Here is a 25,970-nt window from a genome sequence, read left to right on the forward strand (position 1 = left end):
TGGGCATCAGAGTGGCTGCAGCGTGAGACCCGCGGACGGGGTCTACCAATGGGAACACGCACAGGGCTGTGGTCCTTTCTACCACCCCGGTCTCCTTCCTGCTGGGGTTGGTTTGTTAGTGACCCTGTTTGCTTCCAATCCTGTTAACGCTGGTCCTCTTATGTGATGTGAACAGAACTGGCTCAACGGTGAGGAAAATGCCAGAAAGTCCACACAGTCACATTGCCAAAGCCTCACTCTGCCACCCCAACCTCACTTCTCCCGGACAGGCGTGCAGACACGTGCCCACACGCATGCGCACACGTCTACACACCTGACAAGAAGAACAGCTGCGTCTTCACTTCAATTTAACCACAGGCCGGTCCAGCGACCCCCACGGGATGAGCCAGGGAGCTGTTCATTACTTTGCTTCCTGGGACACGTTTCTAGTACTTTACCGGCATCCACGGGGAATAACCAGACTGAAGGGACGCACTCAGGGGTCCTGCCGAGGATCGCCACCTGGGCCTTGCAGGGAAGGCATGGCGCCAAAGCCATGGTAGGCTGGGGGTGCAGGTAAGGCTGCAGCCCCAGCCAGACAGGGACTTCCCACGCTGCCCCAGCTCTCCTCCTCCTTCCTGGCTTCCGTGTCCTTCCTTCATCCGTGGAAGCCCAGCCTGGGCAAGCAGGAGTGCAGTCCGCCGTGCAGTCCGCTGGCACGAGCATCCACCGGGCCTCAAGGACCCGCTGGCCCGTCTTCCTCACGTTTGACCTGCAGGAATCGGCGGCAAGCTCTCGTCCTCTGACCTGATCAAGCAGTCCTGAGGACCTCACGAGGGGCAGCCCATAAACGTGTCCTTCACGTGACTTCTGCTTAGCACTGTGCTGGCTGGACACGGGGACGTGCCACGTGCAGCGCAGTGTCCCCACTCACCGCCGGCCCTGGGCTCTCGACTGGCACGGCAGTGGGCCCTCCTGGCGCCCAGGCAACCTTGCTCCTCCTCCATGTCCATCCGCACGGACACAAACAGGCCACCGCACCCCTGGTCACCTCAAAATCCTCCCACGTGAAATGAGGGGCTGGACCAGGTATCCATGAGGTGTCTGGCTAGCTCATGTTTTTAGAACAGCCCCAGTTCCACAATACCTGGCGGCTTACGCTGCGATGACACGGAGGTCACACCTCGGCTGGGCTTGCTCCTGAGATCTTGGCTGAGAAGCGGGTATCACTCCGTCCAGTAAAAGGGACGAAAAAAACAAACACAACACATGATTATTCATTTCAAACCCTTCCTTTTAAAAACACGGCTACCGCTTTAGTTCCTTTAGATGTAAAACTCAAATGTAAGAAATTTCAGCCATTGATTCTCTCCCGTCAAGACCACAGTCAGGCCTGTATCACCTGCCACGACCTCTGCCAACTTCCCATCTTACGCTCTGAGCCATTCTTAGCGAGGACTCTCCCGGGAGAGTATCTGTGACGGTAAGAGGCACTGCCACGCGGTGTCGCGATACCTGAGCCGTTCGGCATCTTACGCCAGGCGACTGCAGCTCAGAGTCCTCTTCTGCTCCAACTCGCATTGTTTGGGGTAAATCATCTAAAATTCCCTTTGCTGATGTGATCCTTGACATCGTCCTTGGATAACTGCTTGGTGACTCGTATGCCTGAAATCCCAGCACAGAGTTCAAACAGCATGGATTGCCACGGACGAACCACGCCACCTTCTCTGTTGGGATGCTGGCCTTCCACCAGCAGAGGCCACTGTGAGAGGGAACCGAGAACTTACGGAATGAACTGAAATTTGAGAATAAATCGGTTTCAAAGAAGGAAAACACTTTCTTCAGCATCTCTGCTCTGGAGGCTGGAGGCAGGACGGCTTAGGGGACGCGGGAGGTGACCTGGGGTTGCCACACCTGGACGGCGTGGATTCCATCCCACAGCAACCCACAGACACGGCAACCCTCACCTTCCTGAGTCTGACTTTCCAGAGCTCTGATGGGACGGAGACGGGCCTCCTCACATCAGCCTCCAGAACCGAGTCGACCCACGACCGCTCGCCCTCGAATGCAGGACAGAGTCCTCGGTAGGAACGTTTGTCCGCCCACCTTCCCGCTGGCTCCCATAGAAGGACGTGTGGCAACGGTGCTGGGTGTGAACTGAGGCCACCTCCCAGGACCCGAGCCCACGATGGTCCTGTCAGAACGGGGCTCCGGTGGGCCAGGCAGCAGCCTTTCTCTCATCCTGAACGCACCGCACACGCAGCCTGGTCGCTCTAGACACAGCCTGCGGTGAACAGAGCGGAGGAGACGTATTCACTGACCAGCGGCATCTCCACACTGGGTGCTGGACTCACAGTCAGAAGGAGCCTGTGGAAGCCCTCAGAACAGCTTCTCCTGGCACAACAGAAACCCGGCCTCCAGGCCACAACAAGGACTGGAGCGAATAGCGGTTCGTCCCACATTCCCAATCCACGTACCTCTCCAGCCAGGGAAAGCAGGTGGTCAGCAGTGATGACGGCGTGTTACCGTAAACATGAACACACGGACTCCGATGACAGTTACAGCGGCTGCCCCAGACGCGCTCTGCTCCTGCTTCCTTGTGTGCAAATGCCCACGTGGCCAGTCTCTCTTTCTCTGTCCCTTCCAGCTGGAAGCACTGTGTCCTTCCTCTCCTGACTCAGGGCCACGCCGGCCATTTGTCTGTCTGTCCTTCTGTAGTCTACGGGAAATGGGGCCTCTCCCAGGGCATCCTGCTGGTTTGCTACATTGGCGACATCATACTTATTCAACTTGGGGAAAATGAGGCAACACCTTGGAGAATTTGGTAACGTGCCAGGAGAATGAGACACGGCCCCACAACATGTGTGAGCCCGCGACCTCAGAGAGGGAGACACAGCCCCACACCAGACGCGAGCCTGCGACCTCAGAGAGCGACACACGGCCCCACACCAGACGTGAGCCTGCGACCTCGGAGAGCGACACACGGCCCCACACCAGACGTGAGCCTGCGACCTCGGAGAGCGACACACAGCCCCACGCCAGACGCGAGCCCACGACCTCCCTGCATTTGCTGGTGGCCTGGGGCACATCAAGCATTCCAGGCTGAAGGACGAGTCGCTGCATGTCGTACCTCCCGCGATTAGGAAGACAACAAAACTCCCAGTGGTCTCTGTGGGTCCTGACGGGAACAGAAACCACATCCGGCCATGCTGCTCTTCCCACTTACCCGATAACCCATCAGGCCGCCGGCTCTGAGAAGCCCTGTAGCATACCGGCGCTACGGTCGTGCAAGTGCTCCGCCACGTGGGCAGCACGACTCCAGACCCAAGGTGGTGGAGTGCCCACGCAGACAGGACCGCTAGGCGGTGTCTGGGGGAGGCTCACAGACTATCACGTGCCTACCCTTGGGTTTGAGGATAAAGCCATGTCAATAAAACCATATCTGCTAGTAAATGCTCTCTTCTTGGAGAAGCTCCTCAGGATGGAGAGCTGGTCACTGGGCTCTGGCAGGGTCTGAATGCTTGACCACAGGTCCACGAGCCACAACACAAAGTAAGCGTCCACCAAGGCTTGAACGTCACCTGCCCTGCAAAGCCACACAAGTTGGACGTGGGCAGCGACGTTACCAAGGGGGACTGGTCAGTACAAGACTGGGCTGGACCAGATCTTGGCAGAAGAGGTGAGCACATGAGCAGGAGTCTGGACTCCCACGGCTCCTACTGGGGCCACACAACACCTCTCCCATAAACCACACCTGTGATGTTATTACAAGTTTTGTTTCCCACTCCTGTGATTATGAAGAGGTCTAGAAATTAGGGAGAAGCGTGCTGAAACGAGGTATCTCCTGAAATCTCTGTGTGGTGCCGGCTGATCCTAACGTGCTCCAGGGTCAAGAACCACCTCCCCCCACAGTCTTCCGCCTCCCCACGCACCACCAGCCTCTGCAGGCAGATGTCAGACTCGGTGACTGTCCTTTGTCTCAGGTGACGTGACTCAGAATTTGCCCCATACACAAACTAACCACGGACAGTGTGCTCCCTGCCACGGGGGCTCGAAGAGCAGATATTAATGTGGAGAAAAACCCGGGGTGTATTAAAGAGGGGGAAGCTGCAGGCTTATCCCCACATATGTATTACATAGAAATAAGCAGATTTCTGTCCGTCATGAAGCAAAACTATGCCGAAGCTTGGGACGGTGTGGGGGTGATTAAGATTCACTTTGTGGATCCTTGGTGTTCAGGCAGAACTGACATCGTTCCTTTTGGAATTAACTGAAGCTAGAATTTACTCTGAAAAATGAGGGTGTGAGACAATGTGATTGATGAGGTCTTTGCAAATTTAATATTTTTAAGGACTTTATGAATCTGAAAACCGGAATCTGTCTCCTTGGTAATGCTGCAACCAACGACTTTTCTGCCACGTAAGACTCGACATATCATTTGATAATTTGATTTAAAGGTATATTTGTACCGAATATTGGAATAGCTCTGTTTATAAGGTTTGCCCATCATTCGCTCAAGGATGAGTTTTTGGGCGGATGCTGTCTGGTCTCCCTGGGCCGGGCCAGGGTGGCCGGGGTCCCTCTGAATCATGCTTCCTTCACCCTAAGAAAGCAAACCTGCTCAGAGAAAACACAGACGTGCAGCAGAGAACATGAACAGGTGGGAACACTGCATCCAGGTGCAAACATGCCCCAAACTCTGCATCCCTCAACAGCCAGTATGTGTTTGTCCCGACTGTGAGCGCCTTCTCCACACCTGGCGCAGATCGGGGGCTGCATGTGAGCCCCGCAGGAAGGGGTGGGGCTGCACACGAGCTCTTCGCAGGCAGCAAACACGACGGGCCGTGAGCGGGCGTCCTGGGAGCTCAGCGTGTCCCATCTCACCTGGAGCTAACGGTTGCTTTCCTGGAAAAACAGACCCTGAAGAACAGATGTCTGCACACCAACACTTCAGGGGGATGTTAACAGACTGAAATATGCTTGGTTCCCTGTAACCTCAGAATAAACTCCCTGTGAGGGGCGTCCACACCAGCGCCTCTGGGACCAGGTGTTCCTTCGGCCTCACCCCCCAGGTGCCACCCCTGCACTGCACCGCATGGCTGTCCCGGTCGCCCTCCCCCTACAACGGCACCTGCGACCTTGCCCCACCCCTCGCTGGTGCTGTCCTGGCGTCAGCCACACCCTCCGCACGATGTCAGGGCTTCTCCATGCCCGGCTTCACGCGGGGTGTTTGTCTCATCCTTCCTTGTATCCTACAGTCTGACCTGACCTGGACGATGTCCTCCACGGAAGGAAGGCCGGGACAAATGCATGTGATGAGCCCTCGTCCCAGGTAGTCAGCAGGCGTGTGCATCGCAACACATCCTGCAAGGTGTCTGCCCACATCCCATACACGCGTGCGAGAGCAAGCCAGCAGGGGACACCTGACAGACGCTTCTCATCACGGCCCGGGCAGCGTCCACACCCCCAAACTCAGTCCTCCCAGTTAGGACAGGAGCAGCACCATGCACCCTGCACAGCCTGCTGGGCCCATCACAGTGTCCACAACGCACCTCCCCACACACGGCCCACCGGCATCTCCCAGGGCCTCCGGCAACACACCCACTAAGTCTTCCTAGCGTTCCTCCAGTTCTAAAACCATGTCTACAAATACGCCCAGTGAAATATGATTGAGAGAAAAGTAACGATAGCAAAACAATGTACACAAAGCACAAGCGAAGTTACAAAATGAGGCACACTTACCACTTCTTCGTGGGTCGAGTTCTCTACATTAATGCCGTTAACCTGAAAAGACGACAAATTGAGAAGTCTGAGGATGATAACTGATCACCAGAAGTTTAAAATAAACAGCACAGCCGAGGTCTGAAGTCTGAAATACTGACCTGCAGCACGGCGTCTCCTACGAACAACATCCCTGTCTGGTCAGCTGCAGGGTTGCAAAAGTGGCACAAGGGTTAAGAGACATTCAGGGACGTCATGCATTGTTAGGGGCTGGTCCAAGCTTAGTGTCAGCAGCGACTGGAATGCCTGGTGTGTGGGCACATGCGTGTGCATGAGTGTGTGCACACGTGTGGGGGATGGGCTGCATGAGTGCGTGTATGGATGTGAATGCGTGTGTATGAATGTGCGTGCCTGTGTGTGCCCATGTGCATGTGTGGGTGTGAATGTGTCACCCGTGTGTGGGTGACTGTGCACGCGTGTTGGTGAATGTGTGTGCACATGTGCATGCAAGCACGTGTGTCAGTGTGCATGGAGCATGCAAATGTCCATGCACTTGGGCGTGCGTGGATATGTGTGGGCTGCGTGGGTGCACATGCGCGTGTGTGGGCCCGTGTCGGTGTGGGAAAATGCCAGCAGCATGGCAGCAGGCACCCCGCCCATCATACTGAACATACGGCCAATTTTAAGCACATTAAGAGAGTTACTTCCCAGACACATAAGTGTTGTTTAACATGGAACACGAATGGCACGTCTTCCTAATGAAGAATTTCACCACGTTACGTGTAAAGTCTGATTCCCGGTTTTCATTAAGTCGGCCCAGACAATAAAACAGGAATCCCAGAAGCTGTTTAGCGCGTCCGCTCTTTCTTGGGAATGAATTTACACAGTTATAATTAAGGACACGGTGCAGAGAACACAGATGGGAACGTACCCTGGGGAGCCCAACAGGTTCAGGGCATCATCCCCACCACCCCTCCAGTCCTCAGAGGCGGGGACAGGCGGCTTCCAGTAGACTCAGCAAATCTGCCCAAAATGCAAGGCATCTCGACTTCCCGCCCTCCTAGGAATTTGAATTTTTTGGTCTTTGTTTAACTTTTGGAAACCAAATAAGAAGCTATTTAACACTGCAATTTTCTATGTTCCCTGAATGCATTTAATGCTAATTGTTAATATTATTTCTGGTCACTGAGAAATAAACTTTTTTGAAAGCACAGTACAGCCTTTATTTGACTAAATGTAATGATGCTGAGTTTCGGTAATTAACAACTTGCTCATTTACACGGCAGCTTTGCCCAGAAAGCCTGCATGGCCCAGCGGTGTGACCTGTCTTCCTCCGTGTCTATCTCTCCATCTCTCTCCCACTCTCCCCGCCCTTCTGTTTTTCCAAACCCTGTCCAGCTCTGAGCTGGGGGCAGGGAACAGGACAATGCTGGCTTCAGGGGCTCCAAGTCCATCAGGTGAAAATCCACACAAGGCAACAGAAGGATTACTGACTGTTGGCTGTACAAATATTTTGTAACATTATGCATGGCAGAATCCACACCCACATGCAGCTCTGACACGCACGAGAGGTGCGGACGGTGGTCTGGGGAATCCCAGGTGCAGGAATTAATCTGTGGGACCTTGGAGAAACCTAGAACACAGACATTGGAGTTCTGCCCTGAAGCTGGACAGGAACGAGGGGGCTCTCCCCCCAGGCTCGGTCAGGTGGAACGAGGGTGAGGCAGGACGGGCAGGGGAGGGGGCGGCAGCCATGGGTCACGGGCTGAAGTCCTAGACACCATGTCACAGGAGGGGACTTCATTTCACGGCCATCGTGCCTCCTCCAGAGCCACGCTAACCCCTCAAACCCTCCCTTACTGACCTGCACGTACTTCCCTGCAGTGAGTGTCCGAGAGCAACACTTTATCCCCCAAGTCTTTCTGGGAAAATGTCATCTATGTGAACAGTGAACTCAGGCAGTCAGGAGTTCAACATTATCTGAAAAAATACATTTTTTTGTTTCCATCCAGGTGTGAAGTCTTTAGAGTTTAAATAGTGAGGTTCTTATTTACAAAATTATACAAATTGACTTAATAAACATTAACATATATTTGTATACGGACATGTAATTGTTTCAAGTGTATACATGACCTATGCCTTTGACGGGTCTGTGCCTAGAACCCACCGACTCCCAGCCCTACCTGCCCTGTCCGAACCCACAGTTCTCAACTCTCCAGCCCTGGGACCAGCCCCTCCCCGGCCCTGAGACCAGTCCCTGTCCTGGCTGAGGGGATCAGGCGTGTAACTGAGCCACCCCACTGACTCTTCCCCTGGGCCATATTCTCACGGTGTGATCAAACTGACTTCCTCCCACAGGAAGCCCTCCGCCGGCTCTCAGGGGTCTCTGCCTTACTCCTGCCCCCAGGACACTGACCAAGGAGAAGCCTCAGGGGACGCCTCAGTTTGTGGTCAGGCCTCCCCAAAGATGCTGTGCAGCTCCCGTCCTTCCACACGGTCTGTGTCCCCGTCCCTCCCAGGTGCAGACGACCTCCACTCACTGCCCTGTCGCAGAGGGAAACTATGGCCTTTGACCTCTGCTCAACTACTTGCTCTTAAAACTTACATCTTCTTGTCTTCACTTTTGTGAGAAGGAAGAAGGACAAAAGTAAAAGTTTTTTCTATTAAAATTAAACAATAACAAAAACGTGATGGTGTAAGGGACCTGTTAAAAACGGTCACTTGATACCTTCTGTTGCTGTCCAATCTGCACCGATGGCTCAGGAACCCACCCAGGGCTCTGCAAAACCAGAATTACCAGAGACAGACTCATCATCTTCAGGGGTCTGAAGATAAGCCCACGTCCAGAACACGGCCCATTCTCGGCAGTTCTGCAGAAAGCACTGGCTGGCGTCAGCACTGGGGCTCCACGTGCTTCTCGGGGCCTGTAGCCCCAATTTCAAGGGCAGCCTCACTGCGTGTCATTCTAATGCCGTGAGGCAGGTGAGCTGAGGAGGAAGGGGGCGGTCTCCACCATCTTCTCACTTACGGGACACGCGCCAGCCCTGATGCTCACAAAGCAAGCCCTAAAAGCTCACTACCACCCACCTCAGTTCCACGCCCTGAGCCCCACAAGGGACCTGGTCCAACCGCATGCAAGTCCGTTAGCCGTGTGTGCGATGACCTCATGTTGGGGTCAGACGTGTTTCTCCTGATACATCACGTCAGGTAGAAGCAAACCGGTGATGTCTGCAGCAGTCAGAAGCGGACCCCACGGAGTGACGACAGTCCTGGGGTCCGAGCGGCGTGTGGCAATGTCTGAGCACTACACTGAGCTCATTTCCAAAACAGCACCCTCGTTTACCGTCCAGACTCTCCGAGACTCAATTATTCCACCTGCATGAGGGACGTTCAGCGCGTCTGCCTCGAAGGCCCGCAGGCACTGAATGCCAGTCCTCGAAAGTGCTCACAGGGGACCTCTCCCCTCCTTCCCAGGAGCCCCGGGGAGATGTGCTTTTGACAACGGGAATACCTAAATTCTTGAAGTAATTTAGGGGACTTCAGACATTTCAAAGGAAATAAAAAGGCACATCCGTCTTCCAGGACGGCCCTCGGCAGTGCAAGCCGACGCAGTCAATGGCAGAGGCAGAATGTAAGAAGTGATGGCCGAGCAGGTCCAGGCCAGTGCCTCTGGGGCGGATGGCGCCGTGGGGGATGTGCTGGGACAGGTGCCGCAGCCCGGCCAACTGGGTCCTTGGTTCAAACCTGCTTGCCTTGATCTTCACATGCGGTGACCCTTCAGAAGCAGGAGCTCCCACAGCCTCCACTCTCCTTTTGCCTCGGTCGTGCTCTCTGCCATGGGCTGCTGAGGATGAAGGCTCTCCCCACCCCGCATTCACGCTCCGCCCATCCTTCAGAGCCTGGGGCCCACCAGCACGTGTGAGGGCTCAACATTCCTCTTCAGCGCTGAAGTCCACTTTCATTGTCTGTTTCAAGTTGTTTATTTTGATGGCTGTAAAAACATGCCTTTCATTGATTCGTCTACAATAAAGAAGAAGGAACGTTGAAATACTCTCCATTCAATTTGCTCCAGCTCTCACGAGGTCCGGGACTGGACCCTGGGACCCTCTCCCTCGTACAGCCAGCTCACTGGAGATGAAAAGTAGACCGTGGTTTGTTACAGAAGCCAGGGGGAGGCAGGTTTGGCCTCCAAATTCCAAATCCAGCTCCACACGCACCCGCCCCAAGGTGTCCACACAAATGTCTACACAAATCCAGTCAGGTCCCAGCTAACCCATCTCAAAGAGAAGGAGTCTACCCAGGAAGAGTTAGGAAGGGACTCCTCTATCCATGTGGGCCCACGGGCCTGCATGTCTGAGTCACAGTCTACATTCCACACTCCACTGCCCAACAGACAGGAAGGTGGGGAGCTCTACGGGCAACAAGACCAGAACCCAGGACAGAGGCCCCCAGGTCTGAGTAGTGACACCCCGAGGGCACAATGGTCTGAAGTGTTCAAGTCCACAAGAAGGCAGTTTAGACTCTTCCATCCGCTCCCTGAGGCTGGCCCTCTGCTCTCCTGGTGCCTGTCCTACACTTTCCAGGGTGCGCAAGATGGCAGGGGTCACAGAGAGCTCAACACGAGCTACAGATACAGGGGTTCGTGTCAAATGGAAGGGGGGTCATACGGGAAAAGCTGTAACATGTAAGTTGCATGAAAAATCATGGACGTGAAAATAAATCAATCATAATTCCTGTATTGTGATGACATGTTTATGGCAGCAAGATGCCAAAGACAGGTGAGAATTCCAAAAAAAAAATGGAGAGGTGCCTCAGTGTCTCAGTTGGTTAAACATCTGACTCTTGACTTCAGCTCAGGTCATGATCTCAGGGTTGTGAGATTGAGCCCATGTCGGGCTCCACGCTCAGTGGGAAGTCTGGTGAGATTGACTCCCTCTCCCTCTGTCCCTCCCCTGCTCATGCTCACTCTATCTCTAATAAATAAGTAAATCTTTAAAAAAAAAAAAAAGAAGAAGAAAAATGGAAATCAGGGGTCCAGGACAGCCACAGAGGCACCCCACACAGCCCGGACACCGGGTGAGGTCTGATGACCCCAAGGCTGCAGCTTCAGAAGCTCGGCCCCTTGCAGGCCGGAGAGCTGGGCACACCCAGAAGCTACCATGATCAACAACTGAATCAGAGAGCTTACGATGTTCCCTCTGCTTTCTAAAAACATAAGTGTCATTAAGAAGGTACGTGTGTGACTCAGGACACTCCCACCTTCACGGTGACCCTGTCTGTGATCAAGCACATGGGAAACCTGGGGCTGAGGGGGGAAGGAGTCCGCATCTGGAGAGGGTGTGGGGAAGCCAGGCGAGGCAGAGCTTCTGCGGACACACACCTCAGGAGACATGCGGGTCCGCGGGGTGACCGAGGCCAGCAATAGTCGAAGGGCTGGATGTCCACCTGAGCATTTATGGTTTTGTGAGGAGATTTCTAGGAGTGCCACAGAGAGAATTAAGCATTCAGTTCAAAGGGTGTGGACGCACAGCACACCTGTGTTCTCAGCCTGAGCGCCACACTCACGTGAAACTCCTCTCGGGCTCTGATGGAATCTTCCTGGTAACCTTTACAGAACGGGCCAAATCCTACTGCCTACGGCCATTTCAGCCTTTTAAGTGAAATTCTGGGTGGTCACATCCCTCAGCACCCGGCCAGCCACACGGATGAGCCTGCACTTCCGAATCCTGGGCAGGTGGGCCTGGGCAGGTACACTCAACACCTGGCGGGAGCAGTGAGCAGACGTCTGAGACTGACCTCGTGTCCCCACACAGCGAGCTGGCTGGCTCAGTGCACACGACACGACACGCCTCTCCACTGCGCTGTGAGAGGAGAGCCACACGCACACGTCCCAATCCTAAGCAAAGTCTGTGGGGCCTCTCTCACCTACCAGGTGTTGGCAAGAACTAGAAAGACTTCCACACCCACTAATACCACTCTCCTCTTCGGCACAATCAACAGGATCGGATGGAACTGCACGAGGTGGGGACTCCAGGAACGAGTTCTGTGCAGCCCTGGATTCTGAGAAACCATGACAGGCCCCGACGGTCAGCATCGCAGGGGGCAGGGGCCGCTGGTCAGAGTGCAGCTCCCAAGAGAAGAGCAAGCGAATGCCCAGTCACAGCACCCGCCCAGAGGGGCCGTGATGCCCCGATGGCCTCGGCGGTCACCCGAGGACCCAGCTGGCCAGCTTCCTGCCTGTCCTGTGAAATCTCAGCGTGCCCGTTGAGAGAAACATGACCTCCAGAGCTGGGCAAGATCTCCACACTGATCACTTCACAGCAAGGACAGCGAAGCCCAACCAGGACAAATGACCTCCTTGGGAATACGCTTCAAGACTCCAGGGCTGGCTTTTCGGAGAGGTCATCCAAAGTCCACCACCCACGAAGCCCCAGGGCCGTGAAGTTTGCTTACATCCTCAGACAGACCTGAGTGCAGCTTCCCCTGTTCACTGGCAACAGCACATCTGCTCTACGCCACACCTTAAAAGGTAATTAACCTTCAGCTATGAAGCTTAATCTCGTTGGTTATGCACATGTTCTGTACATGCTCACGCATGCAGTATACACGCACACATATCTGTAACATCACACAGAGCAGGCTCAAATGTAGGCATCCACATGTACACGCACACAAGCACCCACACAAACACGGCAACTTCATGTATGCATTCAAGGACTGATCTACGGTCTTCCTCTAGGCAAAGGTCCTGTGTCCCTGGGGACGGGAAAGGAAACAGGCATCCAGGATGTATTGAGGAGATACAGAAAGTTGTGAGGGAAGGGCAGGAGGACTGGATAGAGGGGGGCCATACGCAGATCTGCAGAAAGGTGGCACTGAACCCTAGGTGTCCTGGGTCTAAGTGCTTCACTATTTCCTTTGACTCTTATATTCCTTTGTATTATCATTTAAATAAAAAAAAAAGCCCACAAGAATATAGGCATTTCCTGTATACGTTTTAGACATTTCTTCACAAGGTAAATGCAGCATCACCTCAGATGCATATTTGAGAGACACTGAAATAAACAAGAGACTCGAGGAGCAAGTGCTCACCACCCAGTCCCCGCGATCCAGAGGGTTAACTGGGACGAAATGCTGGAATTTTCTAATTTGAGTAAGGGCAATTTTACTACGTTACTGCTAAGATTTCTTCCTAGTTGGTAACCATTTATGGCTCATTAATTATTAACAAATGGAGTAAAAAATCCTGTAGTTAAAACCAGATATTTTAGGAAATTTATGCATAAAATACAGTAAATTAGGAAAAATTTCAGTGTCAACTTGGAGCCTCTAAAAGGAAGCGTTTTCTAGCTCACTACATTAAATGGTCCAACAGCTGCCATACCTGCTTTTCTGCTTGTCACCAGGTCCTCGTGTGTCCCTGGCTTCCGGACCTCATGCACTAGCAGGAAAGGGCTCCCTGGCAGGTACTCATTCCACACTCGGCACAGAAGCATACACACAGGTTGGGAAGCCAGTTACGAGCTTAATTAACAGAGGAACGAAAGAGAAGCAGCAGGAGAAAGTTGGATATAGCTAGAAAAGGTAGGGACCAAGCAGGGACTTTATCATCACAATGTGAAGAACTGGTCATAGTATTAAGAAAAAGGGTCCAGTGGTGTGCCCCCAAATAAGGGTGAGTCGAGGTTCTGAGGAACAGAGCTAATAGACACGTGAGATCCTTTGTCTCCAAGGAAATGAAGCTGCTGAAGACACAACTGCTGACAAAATGCAAGTGAGGGCCCCTCCCCCGTGCTTGCCCAGCCCTTCCCCCATGACAGGTGCATCTGCTCCTACTGTTTCGGCAGCGGCTGGGTCTCCTCCTAGTGCAAGGGGGTCCTGCCCTGCCCTAAACCCAGGCTGGAGAGAACTGTCCAAACAGCACACGGCATGCTCATTCCCTTGGCCTTTCTGGGGGTGGATTTGGGGTCCAGTTCCAGTTAACGGGGTGGAAGAGATGCTTGAAGGCCTTATTCTTGAAAGAAGAGATGGCCCTTCACAGGGGTGTCCCCCCCATTTCTCTTCTGCCCCACATCTTAGAATGCAGGCACCAGCTGACTTCTTGTTGAGTGAGAATAGCAGAGCCCTATCCCTTTAGGTCCCTGTACCTTCACGTTACTACACAGCCAAACACATCCCTACCTGGACCTGAACCCAGATTTTTATGATGCTCACTCATCGGGGCACTACCTAATGAGGACGTCGGAGACAGGCCGGCTTTGCTGTCAGCCGGCCATGTGTCTGGGGACAGTCTCGGTAGCGTATCCGTGCCTCAGGGTTCTCATTGTCCAACGAGGGTGGCCACACGAGTCCCTGTCTAACAGGGTCCTTAAGGGTCTTATGCTTCAAGCCTGGGCACAGAAAGCATTAGCTTAAATTTATATTCTTATTAGGTATGGGTACCTAACTGGAGGCGCGTGCCTTAGCCTGGCTAGAGGCCACAGTGCATGGGGGTGGGCTGGGGGCTGTCCGCCGAGCCTGGGAGGGGCTGCACCTGAAGTGTGCAGGCAGAACCTCTGGGCGTGTCCTGCGTGCCAAGCCCCCGAGGGACGACATCTGCTCGCTGGAAGTGGAAAAACTCTTCCTGAAGAATTAGAGGTGCCAGAAGACTAACCCAGCCCCTTGGCCTCCCTCTGTGCCTCTGCACCCCGTTCAGGCCCTCACTCCTTTCACACACCAGGTGGTCACAGCTACCCTTCCCCATGGACATTAGGACTTTAGGAAATCACTCATTAATTCGGATGCTTCTCTTGTTCTAACTCCCCTGAGCCTCGACAGGTAACTTCGCCCAGTAAGCACGCACCTGCCACGGAGCGTGGATCCCCACCCCCACCCTATTTTCCAGCATTCACCTGACCCCCAGCATCCACCGTGTCATTTTACCAAATACCACTGGATGCAGCTGAGGCTAAAGACACAGGACTCCCGCAGGAGTCCTGCCTGCATCTCAGTAAAACCGTGCCCAGGGCTGCCCGTCAAAGCACACGAGAGTCTGATGGCTTGTGTCCACCTACCCATGCCCTTAGTGCACCCACTTCCTACAGCAGCCCGGTGATCGCTCTAAACGGAGCTTATCACCCCGCGTTTGGAAGGTCCTGAAACGACCCTCTCACTCACGGATACAACCCAGGCTCTTTGCACAGGATTCGGAGCCCTGGGTGCCTGGCCACGGGCTGCTTCCTGCCCAGAGCTGCTGTCAGTCCTCCTGTGTGTACACGGAGCGCTCCCGCCGAGGGCCGACTTCCACTGACCACGTCACACACCCGCTCACGTCCATCCCCACACGGTTTAGTCTCATGCGCATGGCGGGCACCACCTGGAAGTGGTGGTCATCGACTTGTCCGCTGCTCCCATCTCTCTGCCACGCAGGCTCGCTGCTGCATGCCCAGAACAGCGGCTCTTCCACAGAGGCTATCTGTTGAATGTGGTTGTACAAATTCACAGATGAAAGAGCAGACAGCCCGACGTCCCCTTTGACCTCACAGTTTATAGCCGCCTCGCTCCTCAACACAAAGCCAGGTAGACGTCAGATTCCCACGGAAAGAGCTGGAAGCTGCAGAGGGTCCCTCAATATCTAGGACTTTCTCCTGGGGACAGTGACCCCTGCCTTCCCCCATCAGGGAGGGTATCTAAGCCACAGAGAGTGCCGGCCATCTCCCTGAGGACAGTCAGTGTCCCCACTCCCCACCACTCACACGGCGTCTCCAGTCTCCACAAGCAAATCCTAATTTGTCGCTTCTGGACTGGGTACCAGTGTTCGATGATACATGCTGGCGGCCACACTGTGTCCCCAGTGCCCTGGACCCCAGGGCTCCGTCACATGGAGGTCCCACACTGCTCGCACCAGGCACCAGACACACAGGGCAGCTCTGCACAGGTTTACAGCAGCCAGGGCCTCCCGCCCGTGCAACACCTGTCCTGTGCCATACTCTGAACATGTGAAGTACGGCAGACCAAGCTCCTGGTCTCTCAGAGCTCCCAGGTCATTGAGCATTTTTCGCTGACTCTCGAAGACTTCAGGGTGTGGAACACGCAGTCAGTGAAAACGGGAAGCGAGGCAGGCACAGGGAGTGGTGCAGGGTGGGGGCCGCCAGCTGTCATGTCCAAGAGGTGGCCGGAGCCAGTGAGGCCGACAGAGCAGAGGGACAGGTGGCCCATGGGGTGGGGACGGGGCCCCAGGTCTTTGCTCACAGACCACCAATGCTAGAGACAGAGGCAGCCTGAGAAGACAGGACAGCTCATTTGGAGACCTGCCGGGCTTGCGTCCCTCGTGAGACTCCCAGCAGCTGCAGACGGGAATCTCAGCTCAAGACAGAACCATCAGCACGTTCTGGCTCCAGGAACGGTAAGAAGTCTGGGAATCTAATGGGTCCCAGCTCCCCAGGGAGCCCCCAGCTGCATTTGGGTGACTTAACGTCTTCCTTAAAACTGCAGCCTGGTTTTGCACTAGAGCTGTCCACACGTGGCCACGATGACCTATTCACCCCTCCGCAGATAAAGGAGGTTTTCTGTCCAAATTAAACATGAAAACCCTTTCTGCTTTTTTATCTGCTGGTTAATCTTACTTCCTCGTTGTTCTTCTTTCTGACACACATTTATATTCATATCCATGAGTCAGAAACCACACTAATGCAAGATAACTGTGACTGTTCACAAGATTACGGACACAAACGCCTCTGAGCCACCCCCTTCAATCACCAGCCAGCCAAGCAGACGTGCCACGCAGTGCAGAAGTAACCAGACCGCCTGACGCAGGAACGAACTCACTTCTTTCCACCTGGCAGAGTCTCACTGTAAAGGCGCCGGAGCACGGAGCTCTGCAAAGCATCTCAGCCCCACAGCGATCACTCCTGTACGCACAACGGGACACTTCAGTGCGGTGCAAGGTTCGTCTGGAAATGCTTTAAAAACGTCAGAAAGAACGACCATTTGATGCAGCTCCCTCCTGCCATCTGTAGTTTTAATAAAACCGTATTTTCTTGTAAAACTGGGACCCTTTCATGTTACCAGGAAGAGCATACCCAGGAGTAGCAGACTCTGGCTTCGCCTCACAGCCTGGTCTCCTTGGAGGCCCCGCTTCGCTTCCCGGCGAGGACGAGGATGGCGCCTTTACGAGCTCAGAGCCTCCATCTCTGAGTAAATAGGACCCGGTCTGCTGCGAACCTCAAAGGCTGCTTTGCAACCTTGAGCAACAAGGGGAGAAATGGCCATTGTTGAGCCGATTCCTCAATGTCCTTTTGGTGAAAACGAGTCTTTCTGCTGATGCAAATGTAGTGATTAAAATCTTTCTTTTCTGCACGAATGAGTCAAAGTTGGTGTGGGGAAATTCACATTCCTTGTAAACAGGAACTCCAGCCGCTGATTCACCACCACCATCCCTGTGTGAACGCCCCCAGAGCGCGCACACCTCCAGACCACGCATGCTTCCCAGAGCACGCATGACTCCAGACCACGCATGCTTCCCAGAGCACGCATGACTCCAGGGCACACGCACACTCCCCAAGCACGCGCTGTGGCGTCCCAGGCCTGCACCGCCTCTCCCGGCATCGCGGGGCTACGCTGCGCTCTGACATCGGGCTGCGGTCCCTGGTACATGGGGTGAACGAGTATGAGCATGCTGAGTAAAAGCGTGAGCTTACTCTCCACTCTCCACGGGAACGATTCCAACAGCGTGGCGTACCAGTCCACGGTCGGTCACCTCACCCCCTGCCCGTTTTCAGGGTCAGGAACCGAAGTGGCCCCCTCCCACATCCTGTCCAATTCCAGCTTGGGGACAGGAGTCAGTCCCCCCGCACACGGGCCACGTGCCTCCCTCGCTCCCACACCGGGCAGGAGACCGGGTCCCCGAGCTGCAGGGGACCAGGCGCCTCCAGACAGCACAGAGGTCCCGCTACGAAGCCGGGCTGGTACACGCCATCTAACAGTGACTTTATTAGAAAGAAAACAACCGCCCAACACTGGAGGTGTGGCCACAACTCCCACATCCACTTTCCGCTCTGCACACAGTGACCTCAGTCGCGGCAGCTGCGGTGCGATCACCTCCCAAGGCCCCGCGGTCCAGCCGCCCCACGCTCCCCACAGAGGTGCTCCCGGAGGGCGGGATGCAATTTCTACCGCAGACCTCCAGGAGCACCACGGCCTGCCAGCGCCGGGAGCAGGTCTCCCCGCTGTCACCCCTGCAAACACCCAGCATCCCAGCCTCTGCATGTGTCCCCAGAGCACTGCTCCCATGGGCCACACAGGGCATCGGTACCTCTCTTAAGGGCTTGCAGCGTCAGTGGAAATGAGACAGGCACAGTCGTGTCAGGCGGGGAACAGATGAGACAAAAATAAAATGAAGCAAAAAAACAGCGGCTGATTCCCATCGTTTCCAAACGCGCGTTATCTTACACACGGCCGCAAGGTGTACGCGGACATCCTGGCGTGTTACCTGCATGGCCTCTGAATATCCTGGATATGACGACAGGGACCCTGTGCTCGGCACCTCCCTGGAAGACAGGCGGAGAGAGGGGTCAGGGTCAGCTCAGACCCAGCACGGAAAGCACGGCCCCCGGAAGAACGCATCCATACCTTTATACTCAGGCCCAAGCCGCCAACCGGCTGTCTGCGAAGCGTAACAGTTCTGTGCTTTAAAAAGTTTTAGAAAACAAAGCAAGTTTAGGTTAAAATGCATAATCAGAGCGTGAATGCAAAATGCAGATCTAAATTCATAATTTAAACTAAAGTAACTGCATAAAATACGTTTGCAAAGGGGACTCCACTTAAATCCAACAAAGACACAATTTCACATCCTCGGTCTGTGGTATTACCTAGAGGAACGAAGACCTTGATTAAAAAACAGGCAAACAAACCAGGCCCTATTACAGCCGTATTTGAAATCCACGGGCAATTCCTGCACGTGGGTCCTGCCCTCCCTTCCCCGTTCTGTGTCAGAGGATCGCAGGCCCCTGAGAAACAGCCCACACTCTCCCGGGGAGGGACCAGCGAAGCTGCAACCCACACTCAACCCGCCTTCAAAACCGCTCTTCCTGCCAATCCCCAGTCTGGCTCTCTCCCACTGCGCCTCTTGCCCAGACCAACCACCTTTAGGCCCATTTTGAAGCAGTCAGTGTCGACCCACGAGTGCTGGGGATCTCCCTGTCCTCTGACCACGGGGTCAGGGTGATGGAAACCTGAAGTCCAGCAGCACCGTCACCAGCAACGTCTCCAAACCTCTAACACCTCGTGCATTCTGCTTGGTCTAAAGTGGCCTGTCGTTAACCAGACACCAGATCCACGGCTGAGGGCGAGAAACGGGCCCAGGGGCGGAGGAAGCAGAAGGACAAGCATCAAGCGTGTTTGCGCCTCACAAGGATTCCACGGGAATATCAGGAATGACAAGCATTCTCTGCTTTCTAAGTGACAGCGTAGACGCTTTCGGCCTGAATGGCGCTCAGGAGCGTGCTTGCCCAGCAACGTGACCAGGGACAAGCCGAGGTCAGCAGGGCCTGTGGGGCTCCCGCCTGAGCGCAGGGCCTGCTTGCCGCCAGCAACGAGCCAGCAGGAACTGTCGGGCCAAGGAGGAAACAGGGATTACAGCGTGTGTCTTCCACCACGTGTAAAATCAGGTGTGACTCCATCCTTGAATTCATCATAAGTTCAAAGTAAAGAAGCCAAAAGTTAGAGCAAACACTCCTCCTTTAAAGTGCTCACACAGGCATCCATTAGATGACAGTCTCATAGGAAATGTTATGTTTGAGCTTCCCTGTGGCTGTACCGTCCTCCGCGGTGACTGTTTATGCAATCCCACACAGGGACAGCTGCAGTTCGGGGCTGCGGCTTCAGGGCGATCACGCGCATTTTCTCCTTGTCCCCGGCTGCACCCGGGTGAGTGACAGTGAGGAGCGGACCCAACTCACGCCCAGGACAGACGCGCGGGGCTCCCACTGGACCCTTTCCAAGTACTGAAACCCCAGCAACCCACCCCACCCCCCACGCAAAGGGCGGCAGGAGCAGACGTGACTTTAACCCCGTGGCGGGAAGATGGAGACGCTCCTCTGTGTGGGGCGCTTTCCTCCACAAACCCCCAGAGCGGACTCCAGTCAGCCAGCACCTGGGGGAGCGTGAACCCGTGAAAAAAGCAGGGGGGTATCATTTATCCACACCCTCTCACATTCCATAAGCGCCGAGTTCCTACTGTGTTTGGGGTGGCACGGAATGTGTCTCAGGCTTTCCCAGGAAATTCTCTGGGCAACAGAAGACTGGAAAATTGGGTCATCCATTATCACACTAATCAGCAATCTCCGCTATAGGGAATGTGTCAAAATATTCAATAATGTTTTCAACTTTCCCCATTAACAGAAGCGTTTGTACCTCACGGACAGCAAGCAAATGTAGATCAGAGGAAAGAAACAAGAGCGTTTCTGTTCTGACAGACTTTGCCACATGACGCTTTAAATCTGTCGTATTATTCACACATAGATCTCAAGAGGATTATTCCAAGAAAACACCAGAAAATGATCACCTGTGGCAAAATGGGTTAATGCGCACTAAAACTCTGGACTCATATTCCCAAATGCCCAACAGGTGAAAGATGAAAACATTATGTCATCAACATCTTTAACATCTGGTTAACAGAACTTGAAGAGACGATTCTCTGTGATTAAGCCAAAATATTAGTTATTCAAAATATTTGCTCTATGCAATCTGTTAAAATTCCCTTTCTGAGCAAACGTGGCTCAGTCACGTAACCCTCTGCAAAACTGAGTTTCTGCATCTGCAAAATGAGGGTTATGTGTCCTACACAGGAAGTCACTGTGGACTGAACTGGGTCTCCCAAATCCCTATGTTGAAGTCCCATCCCCGCGGGACTGCATTTGGAGGTGACGGAGGTTGGAGGGGTCACAGGCTGGGCCCCGTACTCCAGGGCTGCTGTCCCCATAGGAGCAGGAAGAGGGGGACCCCAACGCCCCCACTGTACACGCTCAGAGGAAAACTGTGGAGGGCACAGTGGGAGGGCACTGTCGGGAAGGGAGCACCTGACCGTGTGTAGGGTCCTGTGTGGGCAGCCTGGGCCGTCAAAGCCAGAGCCGGCCCAGGGAATTATGGGAAACCACCAAGTTTCACAGAAACCTCAGGATGCTGAGTCCCCCGGTGAAAAGCTCTTCTTCCTGATCTTCCAAAGTCCCTGCAGGAGCACGGCGGAATCTTGCGTTTTATTGCGCGGAGGGTTCAGCCAGCCCGTGTTCTCACAAACGAACAGCAAGTACCCACTAGGGCGCTAGAACGACTGTGGCATTGTCACATTTAAGAATTTCGTTTTTCAAAACAAGATTTGTAAAAACTGGTGGGTGATGATGAAACCATCCACAGGGCAGCCCCGCTCAGGCCCCTCCGTCGGGTCCCGATGTCTCAGGACCTCACAGCCAAGCCAGAGATGGACGTGTTAACTTAAAGTCCTGGGAGAAGTTTCCAAAGCGGTTCTGCTAACGGATAGCGGACACAAACTCATGTCACCACGAGGCATTTTCTAATCCAACCAGCCCCTCATTCTCCATTAAGCACACTCCGTAGAGTCCGTTCCCACGAGCAGAGGGACCTCCTCTGGCGAGACGCATCAGGCCCTAAACACTTCTCTTCGGTGTCTGGGGGCTGCTCTCACTTATCGGAGGAACGAAGTATGAATTCAATCAAATGTATAATGAGACTTCTGGAGAATGAAGTTTGGAATTTAAGGTAACTATTCAATAAACTCGTTTCCAACCCAATCCAGCTGTGTTTTTCACAAACATAAGAGATAAAGTCCTTAAGAAAATATTCTGTTTTATCATTTAATCCCAAACTATGTTTTAACATTTACTGACTCCTGACTTATGCAGCAAATAGGAAGCAAAAGGCAACCACAGAAAGATATAAACTTGGGTGGATAAAGGTGGTAACAATGCATTTATTTTATCACAAACAAGCGACAACGGAACCGTGCGCGCTGAGCATGGAATTCATCAGCACTGCCTGCACCCCAGCAGGCGTCGTGATAACAAACTCATCTGCCTTGGGAAGTTGAATAGAAGTTTAATTCTTTATTCCAAACTAAAATATCAGTTTGTTGAGAGTCCTCACAGTGCTTGTTACATAAGGAATAAACCTAATTTTTGAAAATGATTTAGTAAGTTCAGTCACGGTGGCACACCGCAACAATCTGTGGGAATCACTGAGGAACCGCCGGCGACCCCTAACGACTCTTAATAGATGTTCTTCCACACCTTAATTTATGTGTTCCTTATCCCTTTTTCTAGAAACACTTTTAAACTTTTTAAAAACTTTAAACCTTTTTTTTTTTCAGCAGAAAAGGGGGGAACTGACAATTTTTTGGAAGGCATTGTAAGCTGAGTTTACGGGGCTTCACAGATCCGTTTCTAGGGAAGGGGTTTTATGCTCAAAACTGACCAACTCATTCGTCCTGTCTACCAGGTAAGTGAGACCTAGGACCCAGGGAATAAATGTTCCAAAATCCGTCTACCTGTGCGTGTAAACACACGTGCGGGAAGGTGGAAGCAAGCATGGTCTTGGATGTAAAGGTCTACGGGGTGCCAACGCCAATCTACGAATATCCCAACGGCAGAGTGTGGGCTGCGACCTAACGTATTTATAGGGGAAAAGCTGAAAAGCCAGCACATGAGGAGCCTAGAATCTGGAACCAGAATATCCTGGATCTAATCTATACCCCAAATCTGTATATGGATCTCTGACCCTCGCCAGACAAAACCTGCCAGTGAGGGAGACAGCACAGCAGCCACCCCAGCTCGTCCAGAGGGGAGAGGGAAGGGCCAGCACCTCCATTCCCCGCCAGGACGGGGGACAAAGCGGAGATGGAAGTACAGGACCCTCCCTGTCCTCCCAGAACCTTCTGGGCTCCTACATACAAGGCTGGACGCCTTTCATCCATCAGATGAAATCGGCCGTTCTGCCTCACGCTGATGCTGCTGCTGGTCCCAGGGGTCCCCGTTCACCTGCGCTCAGCACCCACTGCCCCAGGGTCTCTTGTCCGCACCCATGTGGGATTCTTCACACGTCTCCCAGACTGTGACTTCCGTATCTAATGTGTTCTTTGACTGGCACACAGAGCTTCCGGTTCCCTGGATGGTTTACATCTTTATTTCAAGACATTCCCTGTTCGCAGCTCTGCTGGGTCACGATTCACGTCCTCTTCTCCCCTATCCCACTTCCATGACCTCTCGTGTCTGGAGGCATGACAGACACCCTCGATGCAAACCTGGCCATTTTGGGTCAACGTCTGCGCTGGTCTCCGAGTCCGCTCAGGAAAGACGTGACATCCTGGCACTCATGCTGCGCAGCGGAGAGAGCCGGTGCGTCCTGCTACCCGCGCAGCCCCTGGACGGCCTCCCGGGGTGTCAGGCAGACGCCTAACCAGGTCGTGCGTGTGGGCAGACGCCAGCGCCCTGCACACACCATGTTGGCAGTCCGCCAGAACGGGGGCTCCTTCTCTGCCACGGACATTCTACTCCCTCGTCGTCCTGCGTCCTGTGCCCCTCGCGAGGCTCCCGCAAGCGTCCCCTGGGTCCCACGCGAGCAGAGGAGCGGCTGAGATCCTGCTTGACCTCTGCCACCAACTCTGGGACCTGAGCTCGGACATCCCTGACTCTTCGTGTCCTAAACAGTAAAATGAGGACACAGAATCCTCCCAAGGACATTCACCGTGACTGAAAGTAGCAAGTACAACACAGATTTATTGCAATGTTCTCTTCGTGCGCACCTTCCCACCACATTAATTCAAATCACAAGCATAAGCTCACAATTAAGGAAAATGTAATGTGTCACATGTACAGTGACGATTATAAAAATAAAACAATCTAAACAAAAACTCTGAAACAGGAGAAAAAGCTAGTTCCTTCTCCCTACAAAGCACACACTTTCTTTAGGAGTTAACTAGAAAATCCTAAGATTTTAAACATTCAAAATGCCAAGCTGCTATGAAGGGATAGAAATATAAATGAAATATGAGTTCGTGGATTTGAAACTCTGGTGCTGACCCGGCAAATTTTAAAAATCCATTAAATTTAGTTTTGTAACGAAAGTAACACCTGTCGTTAACTGACACTTCGGTCCTGTCCCCCAAGCTCAGGTTCCCGCCCAACTGCATCCCCTGAGACGGGCGGCCCAGAGATTGAGTACAGCCGCAGCGATGGAGTTCGTGCAGACTCTGCCTTACGTTCCCAGAGACCCGAGCCCCCGCCAGGCACATCCCCTGAGCCGGCGCTGAACCATGAAGCACCTGGACACTGACGCAGGCATGGACTCTCCCACCAAGGACAGAGCTCAAACTGTAAAAAATAATTCTCAACACTATTTCCTATTAAGAAAAGTGATGTTGAGAATCCGAAGGCCATGTGCGCTGCACACGGGTTCCGGAGGATGCCGACGTGACCTCAGGCCTGGCAAGCAGGGTGGGCGCGCGCGGGCTTGGGCTGTGTGACTGGCGCGTGCGTACACAGGAGCTGACCCTGTGCCCTAAGCCCTGTTGCCTGTGACACGGGGGTCAAGACGCACCTGCTGCATAACTGCGCTGGGCGTTTTTGGTGAATTAGGGTCTAGAACACGCTCAGAGATGTCCTGGCGGCAGACGCATAAGCACTGGCAAAAACTGTTGATGGCAGGTTTGCCATCCAAGTCTTGGGGTCCTACTCATAAGCTAATTAGTGTCTGCTGGAATTTAATATCTATATTGTGCACCCAGGAAATATGTGCTGCACCAAATCTGACATTTTTCACCTCTGGGACCCATACAGAGACTCCAGGTTCGATGAGGTGTGAGGTCCCTCATTCCTTCTGTTGATCCACCGTGCACTGATCAGAGCTTCCACTCTGCACTTCAGGATAATTTTAAATGGAAAACAATCGTGCTCAGCCAGCTTCCCGGGGCAGGGGCCTTGGAAACGCTCGCTACTGTAACACAGGGAGCTTCCGCCCCGAGACTCCCCAGAGGTGCTCTGACTCCAACTCTAAAAACCGTGGTGACCTTTGTGGAAAAGGGTTCCTCTTGCTCTTCAAGCACATGAGGAACGCTCATGGCAAGATGGTGTTATTCTTATAATCAGCTGAAGAATTCAGGGTTCCGACTGTCCCTCAGCCTCCTGGGTTGAACCCACTCTGCTCGGCGACTGGGACACAGAAAAAGTCTGATCTCAGGAGCGGACCGTGTCTTCCTGTGAGCAAAACTCGCTCCGAACCACCCCCCAAAACCATCCAACCCAGGGATGCGTGTTCCGGCAGAGATCGTTAGAGGGGAACACAAGCCCACGTGCCCCCGCGGCTCTCCTCAGAGCAGGGCTGTTTGCAGGCGACAAGGAATCCCTGGGAATTATAACCCCAGCGGTAAAGCTGTGAACATACACTCACTTCGAGCATGGAGAACTTAACCTTGGGTAGAGCAGCTGACAATATGAATAAAAAAATGTCATTTGCTTTTCCTGGACAATATAGCTTAGAAATGACGAGTGTGTTTTACTAGAAGCTGCCTGGGATTCTCTACAGGTTATCGAGTCAATATGAAGAAGGATAACTTTTTAAAACAGTTACAAACTGTTCCCTAACACTGCTCTCCCCAAACCCACTGCTGCTGGGTCTTCAGAACAACTGGGGGGGACAGTAGGTCGAATGAGGGGTTAGTGACCCTCGACCTCCGACCCTGACGGTGGCCCTGAGGGAAGAGCAGCTGGAAGGGGCAGCACCTGTCCTCCGCCCTCCGTCATGGTGACTTCGCAGGGAGCGTCCAGAACGGGGCCAGCGACCTGAGAAGGGCAGATGTGGGTCCCGGGCAACACAGGGGGGTTTCAAGTGGAAGACGGGCACTTCCATTCTCCACGCATGCGTGAGGGCCACATGCGTCCAGGGCCGCGCGTGGGTAAGACGTGCACACGAGCCCAGCATGGCTTCCATGGGTGGGGGACGGTCCGCATTGGCCATTCCCGGGAAAGATGTCACAGTCTGCGAGCACCTGCGCCTACCGAGGAAACACTGATTTTGGGGATTACAGATTGGGGGCAAGTGCCCTGTTTACTTCGTTTCCAAGGTGAAGGTCATGAGGACCCAGAAAATCACAAAGTAAAGGGTCTCAGGGCCCGCACTCTCTGAGACCCAGCCGTGAACTGGGGAATGGGAACGATTCGCAGATATTTTTGAAAACACACTGAAAACATCTTCTTTTCAGCTACGTGATTTCTTGAGTATCAGTT

General features: G+C 53.5%; 1 protein-coding gene across 1 annotated transcript in view; it reads right to left on the minus strand.

The window, feature by feature from the left end:
- Window positions 1-25,970, minus strand: part of SNTG2 (syntrophin gamma 2) — a 186,771-nt gene that overhangs the window by 89,981 nt on the left and 70,820 nt on the right. The window contains exons 5-8 of the mRNA XM_034657308.1: window positions 18,310-18,366; window positions 18,170-18,227; window positions 5,862-5,905; window positions 5,722-5,763 (exon numbers count right to left, since the gene is read on the minus strand). Coding sequence (XP_034513199.1) covers window positions 5,722-5,763; window positions 5,862-5,905; window positions 18,170-18,227; window positions 18,310-18,366 — 201 coding nt within the window. The remainder of the gene's footprint in view (window positions 1-5,721; window positions 5,764-5,861; window positions 5,906-18,169; window positions 18,228-18,309; window positions 18,367-25,970) is intronic.

The sequence above is a fragment of the Ailuropoda melanoleuca genome, chromosome 4, assembly GCF_002007445.2.
Source record: "Ailuropoda melanoleuca isolate Jingjing chromosome 4, ASM200744v2, whole genome shotgun sequence".
NCBI lineage: Eukaryota > Metazoa > Chordata > Mammalia > Carnivora > Ursidae > Ailuropoda > Ailuropoda melanoleuca.